We start from the raw sequence: 22,522 nt of genomic DNA, 5'->3' as shown, positions 1-22,522 counted from the left end.
TTGATACGTAATGTCTACACTCCCGGCTGAGTTTTGCACCTTATGAAGTCCACTCTCTTGATGATATCGCCCATGCTTAGACATCAATGAGCACTGTTGCTAACCAAAACACCAACCTACTGAAAAACGTCTAAAATCGACCACTTTGATAATAGTGTTCTGGGTGAGTGATTGATACGTAATGTCTGCACTCTCGGGTGAGATTTGCCCTTTATGAAGTCCACTCTCTTGATGATATCGCTCACGCGTAGACGTAAGCGAGCACCATTGTGTACCAAAACACCAACGTACTGAAAAACGTCAACAATGGTATATCTGCGTCTTCAACTTCTTTGACTTTAGTGTTTTGGGTGAATGATGGTTACGTAATGTCTACACTCCCGGGTGAGTTTTGCACCTTATGAAGTCCACTCTCTTGATGATATCACCCACGCTTAGACATCAATGAGCACTGTTGCTAACCAAAACACCAACCTACTGAAAAACGTCTAAAATCGACTGCTTTGATAATAGTGTTCTGGATGAGTGATTGATACGTAATGTCTGCACTCTCGGGTGAGATTTGCCCTTTATGAAGTCCACTCTCTTGATGATATCGCTCACATGTAGACGTAAGAGGGCAGCATTGTGAACCAAAACATCCACGTACTGAAAAACGTCAACAATGGTATATCTGCGTCTTCAACTTCTTTGACTTTAGTGTTCTGGGTGAATGATCATTACGTAATGTTTACACTCCCGGGTGAGTTTTGCACCTTATGAAGTCCACTCTCTTGATGATATCGCTCACGCGTGGACGTAAGCGAGCACCGTTGTGTACCAAAACACCAACGTACTGAAAAACGTCAACAATGGTATATCTGCGTCTTCAACTTCTTTGACTTTAGTGTTCTGGGTGAATGATCATTACGTAATGTTTACACTCCCGGGTGAGTTTTGCACCTTATGAAGTCCACTCTCTTGATGATATCGCTCACGCGTGGACGTAAGCGAGCACCGTTGTGTACCAAAACACCAACGTACTGAAAAACGTCAACAATCATATACGTGCGTCTTCAACCATTTAGATTTGAGTGTTTTTGGTGAATGACACACAATGTAAACACTCCTTGGTGGGTTTTGTGCCTTATGAAGTCCACTTTGTTGATGATATCGCTCACACGTGGACATAAGTGAGCACCGTTTCTAACCAAAACATCAACTTACGGAAAAACGTCAACAATCGTGTATCTGTGTCTTCAACCGCTTTGATTTTTGCGTTCCGAGTGAGTGATTGATACGTAATGTCTACACTCCTGGGTGAGTTTTGCGCCTTATAAAGTCCACTTTCTTGATGATGTCGCTCACACGTGGACATAAGTGAACACCGTTTCTATCCAAAACATCAACTTACCGAAAAACATCAACAGTTGTATATCTGCGTCTTCAACTGCTTTGATTTTTGCGTTCCGAGTGAGTGATTGATACGTAATGTCTACACTCCAGGGTGAGTTTTGCACCTTATGAAGTCCACTCTCTTGATGATATCACCCACGCTTAGACATCAATGAGCACTGTTGCTAACCAAAACACCAACCTACTGAAAAACGTCCAAAATCAACTGCTTTGATAATAGTGTTCTGGGTGAGTGATTGATACGTAATGTCTGCACTCTCGGGTGAGATTTGCCCTTTATGAAGTCCACTCTCTTGATGATATCGCTCACATGTAGACGTAAGAGGGCAGCATTGTGAACCAAAACATCCACGTACTGAAAAACGTCAACAATGGTATATCTGCGTCTTCAACTTCTTTGACTTTAGTGTTCTGGGTGAATGATCATTATGTAATGTCTACACTCCCGGGTGAGTTTTGCACCTTATGAAGTCCACTCTCTTGATGATATCACCCACGCTTAGACATCAATGAGCACAGTTGCAAACCAAAACACCAACCTACTGAAAAACGTCCAAAATCAACTGCTTTGATTTTAGTGTTCCAAGTGAATGTTCGTTATGTAAAGTGAGTTTTGTGCCCTATGAAGTCCACTTTCTTGATGATATCGCTCACACGTGGACATAAGTGAACACCGTTTCTATCCAAAACATCAACTTACCGAAAAACATCAACAGTTGTATATCTGCGTCTTCAACTGCTTTGATTTTTGCGTTCCGAGTGAGTGATTGATACGTAATGTCTACACTCCCGGCTGAGTTTTGCACCTTATGAAGTCCACTCTCTTGATGATATCGCTCACGCGTGGACGTAAGCGAGCACTGTTGCTAACCAAAACACCAACGTACTGAAAAATGTCTAAAATCGACTGCTTTGATAATAGTGTTCTGGGTGAGTGATTGATACGTAATGTCTGCACTCTCGGGTGAGATTTGCCATTTATGAAGTCCACTCTCTTGATGATATCGCTCACATGTAGACGTAAGAGGGCAGCATTGTGAACCAAAACATCCACGTACTGAAAAACGTCAACAATGGTATATCTGCGTCTTCAACTTCTTTGACTTTAGTGTTCTGGGTGAATGATCATTATGTAATGTCTACACTCCCGGGTGAGTTTTGCACCTTATGAAGTCCACTCTCTTGATGATATCACCCACGCTTAGACATCAATGAGCACTGTTGCTAACCAAAACACCAACCTACTGAAAAACGTCCAAAATCAACTGCTTTGATAATAGTGTTCTGGGTGAGTGATTGATACGTAATGTCTGCACTCTCGGGTGAGATTTGCCCTTTATGAAGTCCACTCTCTTGATGATATCGCTCACATGTAGACGTAAGAGGGCAGCATTGTGAACCAAAACATCCACGTACTGAAAAACGTCAACAATGGTATATCTGCGTCTTCAACTTCTTTGACTTTAGTGTTCTGGGTGAATGATCATTACGTAATGTCTACACTCCCGGGTGAGTTTTGCACCTTATGAAGTCCACTCTCTTGATGATATCACCCATGCTTAGACATCAATGAGCACTGTTGCAAACCAAAACACCAACCTACTGAAAAACGTCCAAAATCAACTGCTTTGATTTTAGTGTTCCAAGTGAATGTTCGTTATGTAAAGTGAGTTTTGTGCCCTATGAAGTCCACTCTCTTGATGATATCGCTCACGCGTGGACGTAAGCGAGCACTGTTGCTAACCAAAACACCAACGTACTGAAAAACGTCTAAAATCGACTGCTTTGATAATAGTGTTCTGGGTGAGTGATTGATACGTAATGTCTGCACTCTCGGGTGAGATTTGCCCTTTATGAAGTCCACTCTCTTGATGATATCGCTCACATGTAGACGTAAGAGGGCAGCATTGTGTACCAAAACATCCACGTACTGAAAAACGTCAACAATGGTATATCTGCGTCTTCAACTGCTTTGACTTTAGTGTTCTGGGTGAATGATCATTACGTAATGTCTACACTCCCGGGTGAGTTTTGCACCTTTTGAAGTCCACTCCTTTGATGATATCACCCATGCTTAGACATCAATGAGCACTGTTGCTGACCAAAACTCCAACCTACTGAAAACCATCAAAAACCTACTACTTTGATTGTAGTCTCCCGGGTGAATGATCATTAGGTAAAGTGAGTTTTGCACCTTATGAAGTCCACTCTCTTGATGATATCGCTCACGCGTAGACGTAAGCGAGCACCGTTGTGTACCAAAACATCCACGTACTGAAAAACGTCAACAATGGTATATCTGCGTCTTCAACTTCTTTGACTATAGTGTTCTGGGTGAATGATTGATACGTAATGTCTACACTCCTGGGTGAGTTTTGCACCTTATGAAGTCCACTCTCTTGATGATATCACCCACGCTTAGACATCAATGAGCACTGTTGCTAACCAAAACACCAACCTACTGAAAAACGTCCAAAATCAACTGCTTTGATTTTAGTGTTCCAGGTGAATGTTCGTTATGTAAAGTGAGTTTTGTGTCCTATGAAGTCCACTCTCTTGATGATATCGCTCACGCGTGGACGTAAGCGAGCACCGTTGCTAACCCAAACACCAACCTACTGAATAAGTTCCGTCTTAAGCTGCTTTCCTCCGGTGTTGCACAACGCAAGCACTACCAATAGTCCTACTTCCTGCTCCCCAGCTTCCTGTCCCACTTCCTGTCCTCCTCAGTGCACAGGTGTTGTGTCAAAGCGAGCACACCTGTGCAACATGTGGCGTACAGGTGAGGTTCATGTCTTTGGGAGCGTGCCTCCGACTCTGGGCTTCCTTCCTTCCACCTTATTTCTGTTTGCTCCTTGTCCACCTGCCCCCACCCAAATGTGGGGCGGCAGTGTGGTGGAGGGCAGGCAGGAACAATGTTGCTCTTGTGCCGCCTCTTTAAATGCGACGTGGCGCCACACTTTCTCCGCGCTTCCCGCAAAGGCTGTTTATTTGACAGAGGCGCCACTTTGAGAGGAGATCTTTGTTTGTGTACTTCTCACACTCTACACTATGTTCCTTGTGTACAACTACACTCTTCTACTATATTCCAACACAGTGTGACTGTTCAAGACAAGTTTCAAATATGACTTTTGCTACGCCAGAGGATGAAAGTACAGTCTTTTACTTTGCCATATTCCAACTCAGTGTGACTGTTCAACAGAGGTGGGTAGAGTAGCCAGAAATTGTACTCAAGTAAGAGTACTGTACATTTTAGAGATGTATTACTCAAGTAAAAGTAAGGAGTAGTCACCCAAATATTTACTTGAGTAAAAGTAAAAAGTACTGAGTAACTGATGAGTAACCTGTTCCTTTAATGATGACGGCAACAAGTAATGCACAAAAACATAAAAATATCAATGAACAAATTCAAAGCCAGGAATATCTGTTGAGCAACTAAAACAATAATACACATTAAATAATATATATTTGGTTTTACACTGTATTGAATTTAAAAAAGAATAATAATTTTACCTTTGCAAGCTCATTATACTATTGACTAAGTTTTATATTCATAAGTGTACGTTTCTCAATACCCGACATATTTTTTTTGTGCCTTTAAAAAAGATTTAGAAGTCTACATTAAAACACTCTACCTCTAACAAGCAAAAAGCTGTGTAAAGGATGATGCTGTGTTCCAAATGTAAGTTATTTACTGAGATTGAGTGAGCCTATGGCTTTGCACTTTGTTTATTTTATATGTATATTTTTTTTGCATTCTGTTTTAGTTACTTTGAATTTACAACCTCTTGGTGCTGTTTTTTACGGTTTTTATACTGTTTTGTACTGTTTTTGGACTTTGATTATTATTTTCAACTGTTTGTAAATGTAGAAATGTATAAATAAAGGTTTATTAAAATAAAAATAAAAAAGTGTGCAGTTAATCATGTGACCGCCTGGCTCTGTTTGATTGGTGAAACAGAGTTAAACGTCACCAGTGACTGCATTTGATTGGTGAAACAGGGTCAAACGTCACCAGTGACTGCATTTGATTGGTGAAACAGAGTCAAACGTCACCAGTGACTGCATTTGATTGGTGAAACAGAGTCAAACTCACCAGTGACTGCATTTGATTGGTGAAACAGAGTCAAACGTCACCAGTGACTGCATTTGATTGGTGAAACAGAGTCAAACGTCACCAGTGACTGCATTTGATTGGTGAAACAGAGTCAAACGTCCCCAGTGACTGCATTTGATTGGTGAAACGCAGGCATGTGATGGATAGTACTTTGAAGGTCTGTCTGACAAACCAAAACAAACATTAACACATCGATAAAAATCAGTAACGAGCTGAATGTTGATAAATAGAGAGGAGTAAAAGTAGCGTTTCATCTCTATAAATATACTCAAGTAAAAGTAAAAGTATGTTGCATTAAAACTACTCCTAGAAGTACAATTTATACCTAAATGTACTCAAGTAGATGTAACGTAGTAAATGTAGCGCGTTACTACCCACCTCTGCTGTTCAAACTAGTTAATGGACTTTAACTTTTTTTAAATCCTTTTTCTGTTGTTTGCATGTCATCCTTGTTTTGTTTCACCTATTTTGTGTACTGCACTTTGTGGCTTTAACTAATGTTTAAATGACATTGACTTCCTTATTTTTAGTGAATTTTTAGGCCTAGCAGGCTGCACTATTTTAATGTTGGTCACTGTGGCAGTACTTGGGGAGCCAGGTTTATTCCGAGGTGGTACTTGGTAAGACTAAATGTATGTGTATTTACAATTTTAGTGCACTGTGGGCATGACCAAACTTTAATATGATCTAACAATGCAATCAATATTATTATATATTTAAAAAGGTTTTTATTAAAATTACAATCAATACTTTAATATCTGCTTGACTTACAATTTCAAAACAGAGCTATCCATCAAATTGTACATTTCTGGCAACTGAGCTGTAACCATAAAACTATCTTTTATTTACAATAATACACTATTAAAACACTCGGCACTGTTTTTCCATTCTATTTACAGCAATATGCTGTAAAAAAAAACACTGCCAATGTTACGGTGAAAACCTGTCAACTCACCCATTTGTGTGGTTGTTTGTTTTTTTACAGTAAAATCTAAAGATTGTTTGAAAGAAAACGTAAAAAAGACATAATAATCAAACAATAATGAGGCGAATACTTCTCATCTAATAAAGATGTTCAATATAGAATGTTTTATGGGAGGCAAATTTCTGTGTGTAATAACATCATTGTGTAAATAAAAATGTAGCATGGAGAGTTTTAATGATTGGACTTTTCTACTGTTTATCGACATTTATCTTTTTCCACTCTGCTTCTTTCCTATCATACATGGTACCTTGTGTAAATGATGGCAAGAGTTTGTTGTCATCTTCTTGTTCGCGTCGCAAAGAGTTGCGTTTGTTGGGCTTGCTGCCTTTTTTTAAAACAAACTTTGCAGCGTGCAGTCGTTTGTTGTGCGTCTGTTGCCGCAAAACCAAACCATTGACAACTCTTTTCTTTTCTTTGGAGCAAACGTCCTGCTCTCCTTTTGCGTTAGCATTTGCCACGTCGTGAGAGGTGTGGGGCAAAAAATAAGTGGAGCAAGAGTAGAAAAAACATTTTAATTTTTTTTTGGTAATGTCTCTAACAAAAAAAGTTGAATTTATCGATAAAATCAATATTTTGTTTAAGCTTACTTTTTCAGAAAAAATTACTTACCGGATTCCCCAGACTAAATGGGGCACCGGCATATAAGTCACACCCACTACATTTTAGGGAAAAAATGTTTCCGCTTATTAGCTGCACCGGATTATAAATCACACGTATATACTTGTTGTGAAATTATTTATTTACACAGAAATACTCTGTAAATGTTTATTAACACACCTTCATTGTTTCCAAACGGTGTGTGTAACAAGGCAGTAAAACGGTTGATCAAACAAAACAGAAGTCATGGTCATGGACCCACTAGCTAGCTCTCCCATCAGCTAAACAGACTAAATAACTCCACGCTGACGTTTTGGTGAAATTACTGAGGAATTTGTGAAAGTGAAACAATACAAAAAGCATATTATTATAAGATAATTTTGCTAGCACTCGTAAACGTGTTAGCACATTAGCTAATGCTAATGACGCTAGCTTGATTACATGACGAGAGTGCATACAAATATGCGTAAAACACTCCTACAGACGTCACACATGGGACGCTTTATTAAGTAAGAATTGTTTTAGTTATATTGTAAAACTTACAAACGTTGCCTGGAGTGATGAATGAAGAGTCCATACGAGTAGAAACCGCTATGGATTGGCACTTTTCCTTCCGGTTAAATGCACTAAATAAAGGCACATGTAATCCATATCAATATATATATATGCGCTTGATAAAGCTTTTGATGTTTTTCTGCTTGGTTGCACGAACGTGACAGAGCGAGCCGACGCGTGTTCGACGAACGTGTGCTGTGCTTCCATTTCTGTGCTCCGGCGGCACATGAATAATTGAAGTCGGGCGTCTAGCGGAGCCGAGGCCGCTGACTTCAAGCTCTGCCCGGTAAGTGCTCAGCAGACGACGCATCGATTAGGAGCCTCGCACGTTAAAGCGTGTCCTTGTTAAACGTTTACACATCCATCAGCGCTAACGCTACATGCTACCTATCGTTTGCTCTTTAGCATTTATTTGGGTAGACCCTGTATCGGTCCGGGTGAAGGGGACTGACATATTGTTTGCGTGGCAGCAGCGAGCGGTATCAGTGTAATCGCATAGGTCGCTGCTTAAAGGAGGCGGGCATGACAGCCGGCCTCCCGCCGCAGTCCTGTCAGCGAAACCCGAGTCTGGCTGCCAGCGCTCAAATTTTGAGCACGCAGCAGCACATCTCTCCTGCCCGTCTGGCAGCGGGAAGCCAGCGCTAATTCAGATGGCTGCCACTCCCTGATTGGCCCCCGGCCGGCTGCCAGGGCCACCGTGCAGGGCGTCGGGTCGGGGTCCCGGGGGTGGGGCGAGGAGGAGAGTAAACAACCGGGGTGTGGATGGTGCATGTGGCAGCTGCTGCAGCATGTTGTGTCCTGGTGTGGATGGTGCATGTGTCCTGGTGTGGATGGTGCATGTGTCCTGGTGTGGATGGTGCATGTGTCCTGGTGTGGATGGTGCATGTGTCCTGGTGTGGATGGTGTGTGTCCTGGTGTGGATGGTGCATGTGTCCTGGTGTGGATGGTGCATGTGGCAGCTGCTGCAGCATGTTGTGTCCTGGTGTGGATGGTGCATGTGTCCTGGTGTGGATGGTGCATGTGTCCTGGTGTGGATGGTGTGTGTCCTGGTGTGGATGGTGCATGTGTCCTGGTGTGGATGGTGCATGTGTCCTGGTGTGGATGGTGTGTGTGTCCTGGTGTGGATGGTGCATGTGTCCTGGTGTGGATGGTGCATGTGTCCTGGTGTGGATGGTACATGTGTCCTGGTGTGAATGGTGTGTGTCTTGGTGTGGATGGTGCATGTGTCCTGGTGTGGATGGTACATGTGGCAGCTGCTGCAGCATGTTGTGTCCTGCTGTGGATGGTGTGTGTCCTGGTGTGGATGGTGCATGTGTCCTGGTGTGGATGGTGTGTGTCCTGGTGTGGATGGTGCATGTGTCCTGGTGTGGATGGTGTGTGTCCTGGTGTGGATGGTGCATGTGTCCTGGTGTGGATGGTGCATGTATCCTGGTGTGGATGGTGCGTGTGTCCTGGTGTGGATGGTGCATGTGTCCTGGTGTGGATGGTGTGTGTCCTGGTGTGGATGGTGCATGTGTCCTGGTGTGGATGGTGCATGTGTCCTGGTGTGGATGGTGCATGTGGCAGCTGCTGCAGCATGTTGTGTCCTGGTGTGGATGGTGCATGTGTCCTGGTGTGGATGGTGCATGTGTCCTGGTGTGGATGGTGTGTGTCCTGGTGTGGATGGTGCATGTGTCCTGGTGTGGATGGTGCATGTGTCCTGGTGTGGATGGTGTGTGTGTCCTGGTGTGGATGGTGGATGTGTCCTGGTGTGGATGGTGCATGTGTCCTGGTGTGGATGGTACATGTGTCCTGGTGTGAATGGTGTGTGTCTTGGTGTGGATGGTGCATGTGTCCTGGTGTGGATGGTACATGTGGCAGCTGCTGCAGCATGTTGTGTCCTGCTGTGGATGGTGTGTGTCCTGGTGTGGATGGTGCATGTGTCCTGGTGTGGATGGTGTGTGTCCTGGTGTGGATGGTGCATGTGTCCTGGTGTGGATGGTGTGTGTCCTGGTGTGGATGGTGCATGTGTCCTGGTGTGGATGGTGCATGTATCCTGGTGTGGATGGTGCGTGTGTCCTGGTGTGGATGGTGCATGTGTCCTGGTGTGGATGGTGCATGTGTCCTGGTGTGGATGGTGCATGTGTCCTGGTGTGGATGGTGTGTGTCCTGGTGTGGATGGTGCATGTGTCCTGGTGTGGATGGTGCATGTGTCCTGGTGTGGATGGTGCATGTGGCAGCTGCTGCAGCATGTTGTGTCCTGGTGTGGATGGTGCATGTGTCCTGGTGTGGATGGTGCATGTGTCCTGGTGTGGATGGTGCCTGTGTCAGCTGCTGCAGCCATCAAGCATGAAGGGAAGCTCTCTCTCTCCTGCGCACTTTGGGAATAAAAGTCTCACCTTGCTGCTTCCTCTCACCGCGCTGAGGAATCCAGCACTGACACTGTGAGCTGTCCATGTAAGGCTTGCTTACACACACGCACACACACACACACACACACGCACACGCACACACACACATGCACACACACGCACACACACAGCAATGAATCCTTTCCAGAGTTGGACTGGCCAGTGTAGTCTTTTTCTGAAGTCTGATGTTGTGTGTTCACTGTACAGCAGGGGTGTCCAAACTTTTTCTCTGAGGGCCACACACTGCAAAATGTAAACATGTAGGGGCCATTTTGAAATTTCTCCTTTTTAAAAGCAATACAATATATCGATTTTTTTTTTAACCATTAGGGCTGCCCTCAAGTTTCCTTCAAGTGTTAGAAATGGGTCATGTTTGTGTGTATGTATATATATATATATATATATATATATATATATATATATATATATATATATATATATATATATATATATATATATATATATATATATATATATATATATATATATATATATTAGGGGTGTAACGGTACATGTATTTGTATTGAACCGTTTCGGTACGGGGGTTTCGGTTCGGTACGGGGTGTACCGAACAAGTTTCTAAGCTAAAGTCTTAACAAGCTGCTTTGCTTCTTCTGCCTCTGTGTCAGCACCCAGCATTGTCCCGCCCACACGACCATCTGATTGGTTACATACAAAGCCAATCAGCAGTGCGTATTCAGAGCAGTAACAGCCATGTGCTCTGCACAGTGCTTATTCAGAGCGCATGGAGTCAATGCTTCAGCGTCGAGCAGAATAGTGTTTAGCAGGTGAGCATAAGGCAGCATGCTCTCCCCAAATGATAATAAGCACTACTACTAACATCACCATGAGCCCGTTGACCTTCTAGAAACTTAAACTGCAGCTCAGCTCGCTCGCAGTCCTGGCTTGAGGTGAAGACTAGTTAGCTTTTAGCGTAACGTTAGCTAATTTTGCTGTGTGTGTGTGTGTGTGTGTGTATGTGCGTGTGTGTGTTAGGGGCATCAAAGCCCTGTCCAAAAGGTTAGTTACATGGGAATGATATCACAGATGAATATTTATTTCATATCTAATCTGGCTGAAAACCTACACCCCTCCACCCCTCAAACCCCCGTGTCAGCACACACACACACACACACACACACACACACACACACACACACACACACACACAGACCTACCTTGATGACCCACTTAAGAACCAAGCCTGTTCTTGTCTTCCCGTGCTGCACTATTTATTTATTTAGTCAGTCAGGGTTCCAGGAGGAGCAAGCAGGCCATATTTGGACTGGGACTGGATGTGTGCCAGTTAGAATCCCAGTATGGTCCAATGTGCCACAGAGCAAGGCAGCGGGCTGTGACCACCTTCAAGTCCATCCTTCCATCCATCCATCATCTTCCGCTTATCCGAGGTCGGGTCGCGGGGGCAGCAGCCTAAGCAGGGAAGCCCAGACTTCCCTATCTCCAGCCACTTCGTCTAGCTCTTCCCGGGGGATCCCGAGGCGTTCCCAGGCCAGCCGGGAGACATAGTCTTTCCAACGTGTCCTGGGTCTTCCCCGTGGCCTCCTACCAGCTGGACGTGCCCTAAACACATCCCTAGGGAGGCGTTCGGGTGGCATCCTGACCAGATGCCCGAACCACCTCATCTGGCTCCTCTCGATGTGGAGGAGCAGCAGCTTTACTTTGAGTTCCTCCCGGATGGCAGAGCTTCTCACCCTATCTCTAAGGGAGAGTCCCGCCACCCGGCGGAGGAAACTCATTTCGGCCGCTTGTACCCGTGATCTTATCCTTTCGGTCATGACCCAAAGCTCATGACCATAGGTGAGGATGGGAACGTAGATCGACCGGTAAATTGAGAGCTTTGCCTTCCGGCTCAGCTCCTTCTTCACCACAACGGATCGATACAACGTCCGCATTACTGAAGACGCCGCACCGATCCGATAAAGCTACTGTTAGCTCTTCCCTCACTGGTGAACAAGACTCTGAAGTACTCGAACTCCTCCAATTGGGGCAAAATCTCCTCTCCAACCGGTAGATGGCACTCCACCCTTTTCCGGGCGAGAACCATGGACTCGGACTTGGAGGTGCTGATTCTCATTCCGGTCGCTTCACACTCGGCTGCGAACCAATCCAGTGAGAGCTGAAGATCCCGGTCAGATGAAGCCATCAGGACCACATCATCTGCAAAAAGCAGAGACCTAATCCTGCAGCCACCAAACCGGAACCCCTCAACGCCTTGACTGCGCCTAGAAATTCTGTCCATAAAAGTTATGAACAGAATCGGTGACAAAGGACAGCCTTGGCGGAGTCCAACGCTCACTGGAAACGTGTTCGACTTACTGCCGGCAATGCGGACCAAGCTCTGACACTGATCATACAGGGAGTGGACCGCCACAATAAGACAGTCCGATACCCCATACTCTCTGAGCACTCCCCTCAGGACTTCCCGAGGGACACGGTCGAATGCCTTCTCCAAGTCCACAAAGCACATGTAGACTGGTTGGGCAAACTCCCATGCACCCTCAAGAACCCTGCCCAGAGTATAGAGCTGGTCCACAGTTCCACCACCAGGACGAAAACCACACTGTTCCTCCTGAATCCGAGGTTCGACTATCAGACGTAGCCTCCTCTCCAGTACACCTGAATAAACCTTACCGGGAAGGCTGAGGAGTGTGATCCCACGATAGTTGGAACACACCCTCCGGTCCCCCTTCTTAAAGAGAGGGACCACCACCCCGGTCTGCCAATCCAGAGGTAGCGCCCCCGATGTTGCAGAGTCTTGTCAACCAAGACAGCCCCACAGCATCCAGAGCCTTAAGGAACTCCGGGCGGATCTCATCCACCCCCGGGGCCTTGCCGCCGAGGAGCTTTTTAACTACCTCAGCGACCTCAGCCCCAGAAATAGGAGAGTCCACTACAGATTCCCCAGGCACCGCTTCCTCAAAGAAAGACGTGTTGGTGGGATTGAGGAGGTCTTCGAAGTATTCCCTCCACCGATCCACAACATCCGCAGTCGAAGTCAGCAGAACACCATCCGCACCATACACGGTGTTGATAGTGCACTGCTTCCCCTTCCTGAGGCGCCGTATGGTGGTCCAGAATCGCTTCGAAGCCGTCCGGAAGTCGTTTTCCATGGCTTCCCCGAACTCTTCCCATGTCCGAGTTTTTGCCTCCGCGACCGCTAAAGCTGCACACCGCTTGGCCCGTCGGTACCTTCAAGTCCTAGCACACTAATTGCTTGCTGACACTTGGTGTGATAATTACTAGATTACACCTTGTATGCTAATCGTTAGCTGACAACTCATATGCTAATTGCTCTCTGGCAGCTTGATCTGCTAATGATAGTTGGCACCTGGGGCGATAATCCATAGCTGACAACTGGAGCGCTAATCGCCAGCTGACAACCGTTGCGCTAATAGCTAGCTGACAACTGGAGCGCTAATCGCCAGCTGACAACCGTTGCGCTAATAGCTAGCTGACAACTGGAGCGCTAATCGCCAGCTGACAACTGGTGTGCTAATTGCTAGCTGACAACTGGTGTGCTAATTTTGTTTTATTTTTGTGACATTTTTGCTATTGTTTTCGCTTGGGAGAACATTTTCTTATTGCTATCTATCTATCTATCTATCTATCTATCTATCTATCTATCTATCTATCTATCTATCTATCTATCTATCTATCTATCTATCTATCTATCTATCAATATCAATCCTTTTTCTACCGCTTGTCCCTTCTGGAGTCACGGGGGGGGGGGGCTATGTATATATATATATATATATATATATATGTGTGCGTGCGTGCGAATATGTATGTGTATGTATATATGTATATGTATATATATATATATATATATATATATATACATATATATATATATATATATATATATATATATATATATATAATGTAGAATAGTTAGTTAGCAGATGCAGTTAGCTGTGTGCTACATGTCACCTCTTGACTGTTGTTAGCACATGAATCGCTGTTTCATCTTCTACTTTGCACAATCACCCCGTAATTGCTCCTGCAGATTACAGACCAGTTCCCTGTCTGTGTGTAAGTGTGTGTGTGTGTAAGTGTGTGTGTGTGTGTGTGTGTGGTGTGTGTGTGCATGTGTGTGTGTGGTGTGTGTGTGCATGTGTGTGTGTGTGTGTGTGTGTGGTGTGTGTGTGCATGTGTGTGTAAGAATCCTTTATCTGATTAGGGCATTTATCTAATAAAGGAGGATTTATGGGATTCAGCCCTTTCGCCACTCCAGTTTGCAAACACTCTTTCTCCACACACACACACACACACACACACACACACACACACACACACACACACACACACACACACACACACACACACACACACACACACACACACACACACACACCAGTGAGAGGTAAGAGATAGGGCGGCCATTAACGTGTTATAAATAATGTGTTGCAATGCTGCTGACAGATACTTACTACTACTACTACTACTGGTCAGACTACTACTACTACTACTACTACTACTGGTCAGACTACTACTACTACTACTACTACTACTGGTCAGACTACTACTACTACTACTACTACTACTGGTCAGACTACTACTACTACTACTACTACTACTACTGGTCAGACTACTACTACTACTACTACTACTACTGGTCAGACTACTACTACTACTACTACTACTACTACTGGTCAGACTACTACTACTACTACTACTACTACTGGTCAGACTACTACTACTACTACTACTACTACTGGTCAGACTACTACTACTACTACTACTACTACTACTGGTCAGACTACTACTACTACTACTACTACTACTGGTCAGACTACTACTACTACTACTACTACTACTGGTCAGACTACTACTACTACTACTGGTCAGACTACTACTACTACTACTACTACTACTACTGGTCAGACTACTACTACTACTACTACTACTACTGGTCAGACTACTACTACTACTACTACTACTACTGGTCAGACTACTACTACTACTACTACTACTACTACTACTACTGGTCAGACTACTACTACTACTACTACTACTACTACTACTGGTCAGACTACTACTACTACTACTACTACTACTACTGGTCAGACTACTACTACTACTACTACTACTACTACTACTGGTCAGACTACTACTACTACTACTACTACTACTACTACTGGTCAGACTACTACTACTACTACTACTACTACTGGTCAGACTACTACTACTACTACTACTACTACTGGTCGGACTACTACTACTACTACTACTACTACTACTGGTCAGACTACTACTACTACTACTACTACTACTACTGGTCAGACTACTACTACTACTACTACTACTACTACTGGTCAGACTACTACTACTACTACTACTACTACTACTGGTCAGACTACTACTACTACTACTACTACTACTACTGGTCAGACTACTACTACTACTACTACTACTACTGGTCAGAGTACTACTACTACTACTACTACTACTACTGGTCAGACTACTACTACTACTACTACTACTACTGGTCAGACTACTACTACTACTACTACTACTACTACTGGTCAGACTACTACTACTACTACTACTATTACTTCTGGTCAGACACTACTACTATTACTACTATTACTACTGGTCAGATACTACTACTATTACTACTATTACTACTGGTCAGACTATTACTACTACTATTACTACCGGTCAGACACTCATACTATTACTACTGGTCAAACTACTACTACTACTACTACTGCTGTTATTATTACTACTGGTCAGACTACTACTACTATTATTACTACTGGTCAGACACTCATTCTATTACTACTATTACTACTGGTCAAACTACTACTAGTACTTCTACTACTATTATTATTATTACTGGTCAGACTACTACTACTATTATTACTACTGGTCAGACTATTACTACTACTATTATTACTACTGGTCAGACACTCATACTATTACTACTCTTACTACTGGTCAGACTACTACTACTACTACTACTATTACTACTGGTCAAACTACTACTACTACTACTACTATTACTACTGGTCAAACTACTACTACTTCTACTACTATTATTATTACTACTGGTCAGTCTACTACTACTACTACTACTACTACTGGTCAGACTACTATTACTACTACTGTTATTAGTAGTGGTAAGACTACAAGTACTACTACTATCACTGTTATTACTAGTAGTCAGACTACTACTACTACTACTACTACTGTTATTAGTAGTGGTCAGGACAGGAAGTAGTGACCCTCTTGAAGGGAGCATATTTGTAAGTATATAATTATTTTCTCTTGACAAACACACTGCTAGTTTTCAGGGTTTCTCACATGGAAACATGAAGCATGACACATTGTATATATCCATCCAAGACTAGTGAGAAACATGACACATTGTATATATCCATCCAAGACTAGTGAGAAACATGAAACATGACACATTGTATATATCCATCCAAGACTAGTGAGAAACATGAAACATGACACATTGTATATATCCATCCAAGACTAGTGAGAAACGTGAAACATGACACATTGTATATATCCATCCAAGACTAGTGAGAAACATGAAACATGTCACATTGTATATATCCATCCAAGACTAGTGAGAAACATGAAACATGACACATTGTATATATCCATCCAAGACTAGTGAGAAACATGAAACATGACACATTGTATATATCCATCCAAGACTAGTGAGAAACATGACACATTGTATATATCCATCCAAGACTAGTGAGAAACATGAAACATGAAACATTGTATATATCCATCCAAGACTAGTGAGAAACATGACACATTGTATATATCCATCCAAGACTAGTGAGAAACATGAAACATGACACATTGTATATATCCATCCAAGACTAGTGAGAAACATGAAACATGACACATTGTATATATCCATCCAAGACTAGTGAGAAACATGAAACATGACACATTGTATATATCCATCCAAGACTAGTGAGAAACATGAAACATGTCACATTGTATATATCCATCCAAGACTAGTGAGAAACATGAAACATGACACATTGTATATATCCATCCAAGACTAGTGAGAAACATGAAACATGACACATTGTATATATCCATCCAAGACTAGTGAGAAACATGACACATTGTATATATCCATCCAAGACTAGTGAGAAACATGAAACATGACACATTGTATATATCCATCCAAGACTAGTGAGAAACATGAAACATGACACATTGTATATATCCATCCAAGACTAGTGAGAAACATGAAACATGACACATTGTATATATCCATCCAAGACTAGTGAGAAACATGAAACATGACACATTGTATATATCCATCCAAGACTAGTGAGAAACATGAAACATGACACATTGTATATATCCATCCAAGACTAGTGAGAAACATGAAACATGACACATTGTATATATCCATCCAAGACTAGTGAGAAACATGAAACATGACACATTGTATATATCCATCCAAGACTAGTGAGAAACATGAAACATGACACATTGTATATATCCATCCAAGACTAGTGAGAAACATGAAACATGACACATTGTTTATATCCATCCAAGACTCATATATAATCCATTAATGTTTGCAACATTGTTCCACACCTAACCTAGCTTTGCGTGCTTAGCTGTTGTGTAGCTGCAGACCTGCCGGTAATGAAACCAGGCTGGTCATCAACATGTCATGTTTTTGCAAATCTTCACAAAAACTGGGAGTATACGCTAGCTTTTTACATAATGCTAATCTTTTCTAAACAATCATTTTTTTCTTAATGATTCAGTTCTTTGCAAATCAAAACAAATAAATGGAACACTGTTTATTACTTTTTACAATATTGAAATATTTTTAACAATAATTTTCACAATAATTCATCTTGTTACAAATCAAAGCAAATAAATGGAACACTGTTTATCACTTTTTACAGCAAATGAGGCGCTTGACAGCTTTACAGATGCCATGTCTGATGTTGACGTTGGAATATCAACGCTTACATGATCACTAAGTGGGATTTTGAATTGAAGATTTCATTTATTCCAGTGGAAAACATTGCTGACTATTAGATAGATAGATAGATAGATAGTACTTTATTGGTTCCTTCCGGAGAGTTCCTTCAGGAAAATTAGAAGGAGGCCTGGTGTCTATTGGAGAGGAGGCCACATGTTGTCATATTGCTCATCACCCGTTTGTTCAGGGGATCAATTGGAAGGTGGAAGAAGGTGAGATGGATGGAGGGTTAGAAGGTGAGATGGATGAATTAGAAGGTGGAAGAAGGTGAGATGGATGGAGGGTTGGAAGGTGGAAAAAGGTGAGATGGATGGAGGGTTAGAAGGTGAAAGAAGGTGAGATGGATGGAGGGTTAGAAGGTGAAAGAAGGTGAGATGGATGGAGGGTTAGAAGGTGGAATAAGGTGAGATGGATGGAGGGTTAGAAGGTGGAAGAAGGTGAGATGGATGGAGGGTTAGAAGGTGGAAGAAGGTGAGATGGATGGAGGGTTAGAAGGTGGAAGAAGGTGAGATGGATGGAGGGTTAGAAGGTGGAAGAAGGTGAGATGGATGGAGGGTTAGAAGGTGGAAGAAGGTGAGATGGATGGAGGGTTAGAAGGTGGAATAAGGTGAGATGGACGGAGGGTTAGAAGGTGGAAGAAGGTGAGATGGATGGAGGGTTAGAAGGTGGAAGAAGGTGAGATGGATGGAGGGTTAGAAGGTGAAAAAAGGTGAGATGGATGGAGGGTTAGAAGGTGAAAAAAGGTGAGATGGATGGAGGGTTAGAAGGTGGAAGAAGGTGAGATGGATGGAGGGTTAGAAGGTGGAAGAAGGTGAGATGGATGGAGGGTTGGAAGGTGGAAAAAGGTGAGATGGATGGAGGGTTAGATGGTGGAAGAAGGTGAGATGGATGGAGGGTTAGAAGGTGGAAGAAGGTGAGATGGATGGAGGGTTAGATGGATGGAAGAAGGTGAGATGGATGGAGGGTTAGAAGATGGAAGAAGGTGAGATGGATGGAGGGTTAGATGGATGGAAGAAGATGGATGGAGGGTTAGATGGTGGAAAAAGGTGAGATGGATGGAGGGTTAGAAGGTGGAAGAAGGTGAGATGGATGGAGGGTTAGAAGGTGGAAGAAGGTGAGATGGACGGAGGGTAAGAAGGTGGAAGAAGGTGAGATGGATGGAGGGTTGGAAGGTGGAAAAAGTTGAGATGGATGGAGGGTAAGAAGGTGGAAGAAAGTGAGATGGATGGAGGGTTAGAAGGTGGAAGAAGGTGAGATGGATGGAGGGTTAGAAGATGGAAGAAGGTGAGATGGATGGAGGGTTAGATGGATGGAAGAAGATGGATGGAGGGTTAGATGGTGGAAAAAGGTGAGATGGATGGAGGGTTAGAAGGTGGAAGAAGGTGAGATGGATGGAGGGTTAGAAGGTGGAAGAAGGTGAGATGGACGGAGGGTAAGAAGGTGGAAGAAGGTGAGATGGATGGAGGGTTAGAAGGTGAAAAAAGGTGAGATGGATGGAGGGTTAGAAGGTGGAAGAAGGTGAGATGGATGGAGGGTTAGAAGGTGGAAGAAGGTGAGATGGATGGAGGGTTGGAAGGTGGAAAAAGGTGAGATGGATGGAGGGTTAGATGGTGGAAGAAGGTGAGATGGATGGAGGGTTAGAAGGTGGAAGAAGGTGAGATGGATGGAGGGTTAGATGGATGGAAGAAGGTGAGATGGATGGAGGGTTAGAAGATGGAAGAAGGTGAGATGGATGGAGGGTTAGATGGATGGAAGAAGATGGATGGAGGGTTAGATGGTGGAAAAGGTGAGATGGATGGAGGGTTAGAAGGTGGAAGAAGGTGAGATGGACGGAGGGTAAGAAGGTGGAAGAAGGTGAGATGGATGGAGGGTTAGAAGGTGAAAAAAGGTGAGATGGATGGAGGGTTAGAAGGTGGAAGAAGGTGAGATGGATGGAGGGTTAGAAGGTGGAAGAAGGTGAGATGGATGGAGGGTTGGAAGGTGGAAAAAGTTGAGATGGATGGAGGGTAAGAAGGTGGAAGAAAGTGAGATGGATGGAGGGTTAGAAGGTGGAAGAAGGTGAGATGGATGGAGGGTTAGAAGATGGAAGAAGGTGAGATGGATGGAGGGTTAGATGGATGGAAGAAGATGGATGGAGGGTTAGATGGTGGAAAAAGGTGAGATGGATGGAGGGTTAGAAGGTGGAAGAAGGTGAGATGGATGGAGGGTTAGAAGGTGGAAGAAGGTGAGATGGACGGAGGGTAAGAAGGTGGAAGAAGGTGAGATGGATGGAGGGTTAGAAGGTGAAAAAAGGTGAGATGGATGGAGGGTTAGAAGGTGGAAGAAGGTGAGATGGATGGAGGGTTAGAAGGTGGAAGAAGGTGAGATGGATGGAGGGTTGGAAGGTGGAAAAAGGTGAGATGGATGGAGGGTTAGATGGTGGAAGAAGGTGAGATGGATGGAGGGTTAGAAGGTGGAAGAAGGTGAGATGGATGGAGGGTTAGATGGATGGAAGAAGGTGAGATGGATGGAGGGTTAGAAGATGGAAGAAGGTGAGATGGATGGAGGGTTAGATGGATGGAAGAAGATGGATGGAGGGTTAGATGGTGGAAAAAGGTGAGATGGATGGAGGGTTAGAAGGTGGAAGAAGGTGAGATGGACGGAGGGTAAGAAGGTGGAAGAAGGTGAGATGGATGGAGGGTTAGAAGGTGAAAAAGGTGAGATGGATGGAGGGTTAGAAGGTGGAAGAAGGTGAGATGGATGGAGGGTTAGAAGGTGGAAGAAGGTGAGATGGATGGAGGGTTGGAAGGTGGAAAAAGGTGAGATGGATGGAGGGTTAGATGGTGGAAGAAGGTGAGATGGATGGAGGGTTAGAAGGTGGAAGAAGGTGAGATGGATGGAGGGTTAGATGGATGGAAGAAGGTGAGATGGATGGAGGGTTAGAAGATGGAAGAAGGTGAGATGGATGGAGGGTTAGATGGATGGAAGAAGATGGATGGAGGGTTAGATGGTGGAAAAAGGTGAGATGGATGGAGGGTTAGAAGGTGGAAGAAGGTGAGATGGATGGAGGGTTAGAAGGTGGAAGAAGGTGAGATGGACGGAGGGTAAGAAGGTGGAAGAAGGTGAGATGGATGGAGGGTTGGAAGGTGGAAAAGTTGAGATGGATGGAGGGTAAGAAGGTGGAAGAAAGTGAGATGGATGGAGGGTTAGAAGGTGGAAGAAGGTGAGATGGATGGAGGGTTAGATGGATGGAAGAAGATGGATGGAGGGTTAGATGGTGGAAAAAGGTGAGATGGATGGAGGGTTAGAAGGTGGAAGAAGGTGAGATGGATGGAGGGTTGGAAGGTGGAAGAAGGTGAGATGGACGGAGGGTAAGAAGGTGGAAGAAGGTGAGATGGATGGAGGGTTGGAAGGTGGAAAAAGTTGAGATGGATGGAGGGTAAGAAGGTGGAAGAAAGTGAGATGGATGGAGGGTTAGAAGGTGGAAGAAGGTGAGATGGATGGAGGGTTAGAAGATGGAAGAAGGTGAGATGGATGGAGGGTTAGATGGATGGAAGAAGATGGATGGAGGGTTAGATGGTGGAAGAAGGTGAGATGGATGGAGGGTTAGAAGGTGGAAAAAGGTGAGATGGATGGAGGGTTAGAAGGTGGAAGAAGGTGAGATGGATGGAGGGTTAGAAGGTGGAAGAAGGTGAGATGGACGGAGGGTAAGAAGGTGGAAGAAGGTGAGATGGATGGAGGGTTGGAAGGTGGAAAAAGTTGAGATGGATGGAGGGTTAGATGGTGGAAGAAGGTGAGATGGATGGAGGGTTGGATGGTGGAAGAAGGTGAGATGGATGGAGGGTTGGAAGGTGGAAGAAAGTGAGATGGATGGAGGGTTAGAAGGTGGAAGAAGGTGAGATGGATGGAGGGTTAGATGGATGGAGGGTTGGAAGGTGGAAAAAGGTGAGATAGATGGAGGGTTAGATGGTGGAAGAAGGTGAGATGGATGGAGGGTTGGATGGTGGAAGAAGGTGAGATGGATGGAGGGTTAGAAGGTGGAAGAAGGTGAGATAGATGGAGGGTTAGAAGGTGGAAGAAGGTGAGATGGATGGAGGGTTAGAAGGTGGAATAAGGTGAGATGGATGGGGGGTTAGAAGGTGGAAGAAGGTGAGATGGATGGAGGGTTAGAAGGTGGAAGAAGGTGAGATGGATGCAGAGTTTATAAGGTGAGATGAGGTGTGTCTTGTTTGGGAAGATGGAGACACAAGGTGGGGGTGTGTTCCATCCTCCAGAGACATGTTGTTGTCTCCCTGGTGTCGCTCCACTGCACACCTGACCTGCAGCCTACCTGCCACCTCACATCCATCTTCTCTCATAACAAACTTAATTACCAAGCCTTTTTCCACACAACATTTATGTCACTGAATGTTTGCCTTTCAATTTAATGAACTGATTTTTTTAAAACATCAAATTATGCTGATAATTTCATCAAATCAAAAAACTGTGTGGAACATTTT

The 22,522-nt window shown here is 43.9% G+C and overlaps 2 protein-coding genes across 3 annotated transcripts in view; one reads left to right on the top strand and one right to left on the bottom strand.

Moving 5' to 3' along the window:
* The window catches only part of LOC133557138 (elastin-like), a 30,496-nt gene extending 20,411 nt beyond the window's left edge, over positions 1–10,085 (bottom strand). Inside the window, exon 1 of the mRNA XM_061907381.1 lies at positions 10,028–10,085. Within this exon, the coding sequence (XP_061763365.1) occupies positions 10,028–10,085 (58 nt within the window). The remainder of the gene's footprint in view (positions 1–10,027) is intronic.
* Positions 1–22,522, top strand: part of strbp (spermatid perinuclear RNA binding protein) — a 143,977-nt gene that overhangs the window by 6,116 nt on the left and 115,339 nt on the right. The gene's annotated exons all lie outside the window — the stretch shown is intronic.

Source organism: Nerophis ophidion, linkage group LG08 (assembly GCF_033978795.1).
Source record: "Nerophis ophidion isolate RoL-2023_Sa linkage group LG08, RoL_Noph_v1.0, whole genome shotgun sequence".
Classification (NCBI taxonomy): Eukaryota; Metazoa; Chordata; class Actinopteri; order Syngnathiformes; family Syngnathidae; genus Nerophis; species Nerophis ophidion.
This window is presented reverse-complemented; position numbering and strand designations above follow the sequence as displayed.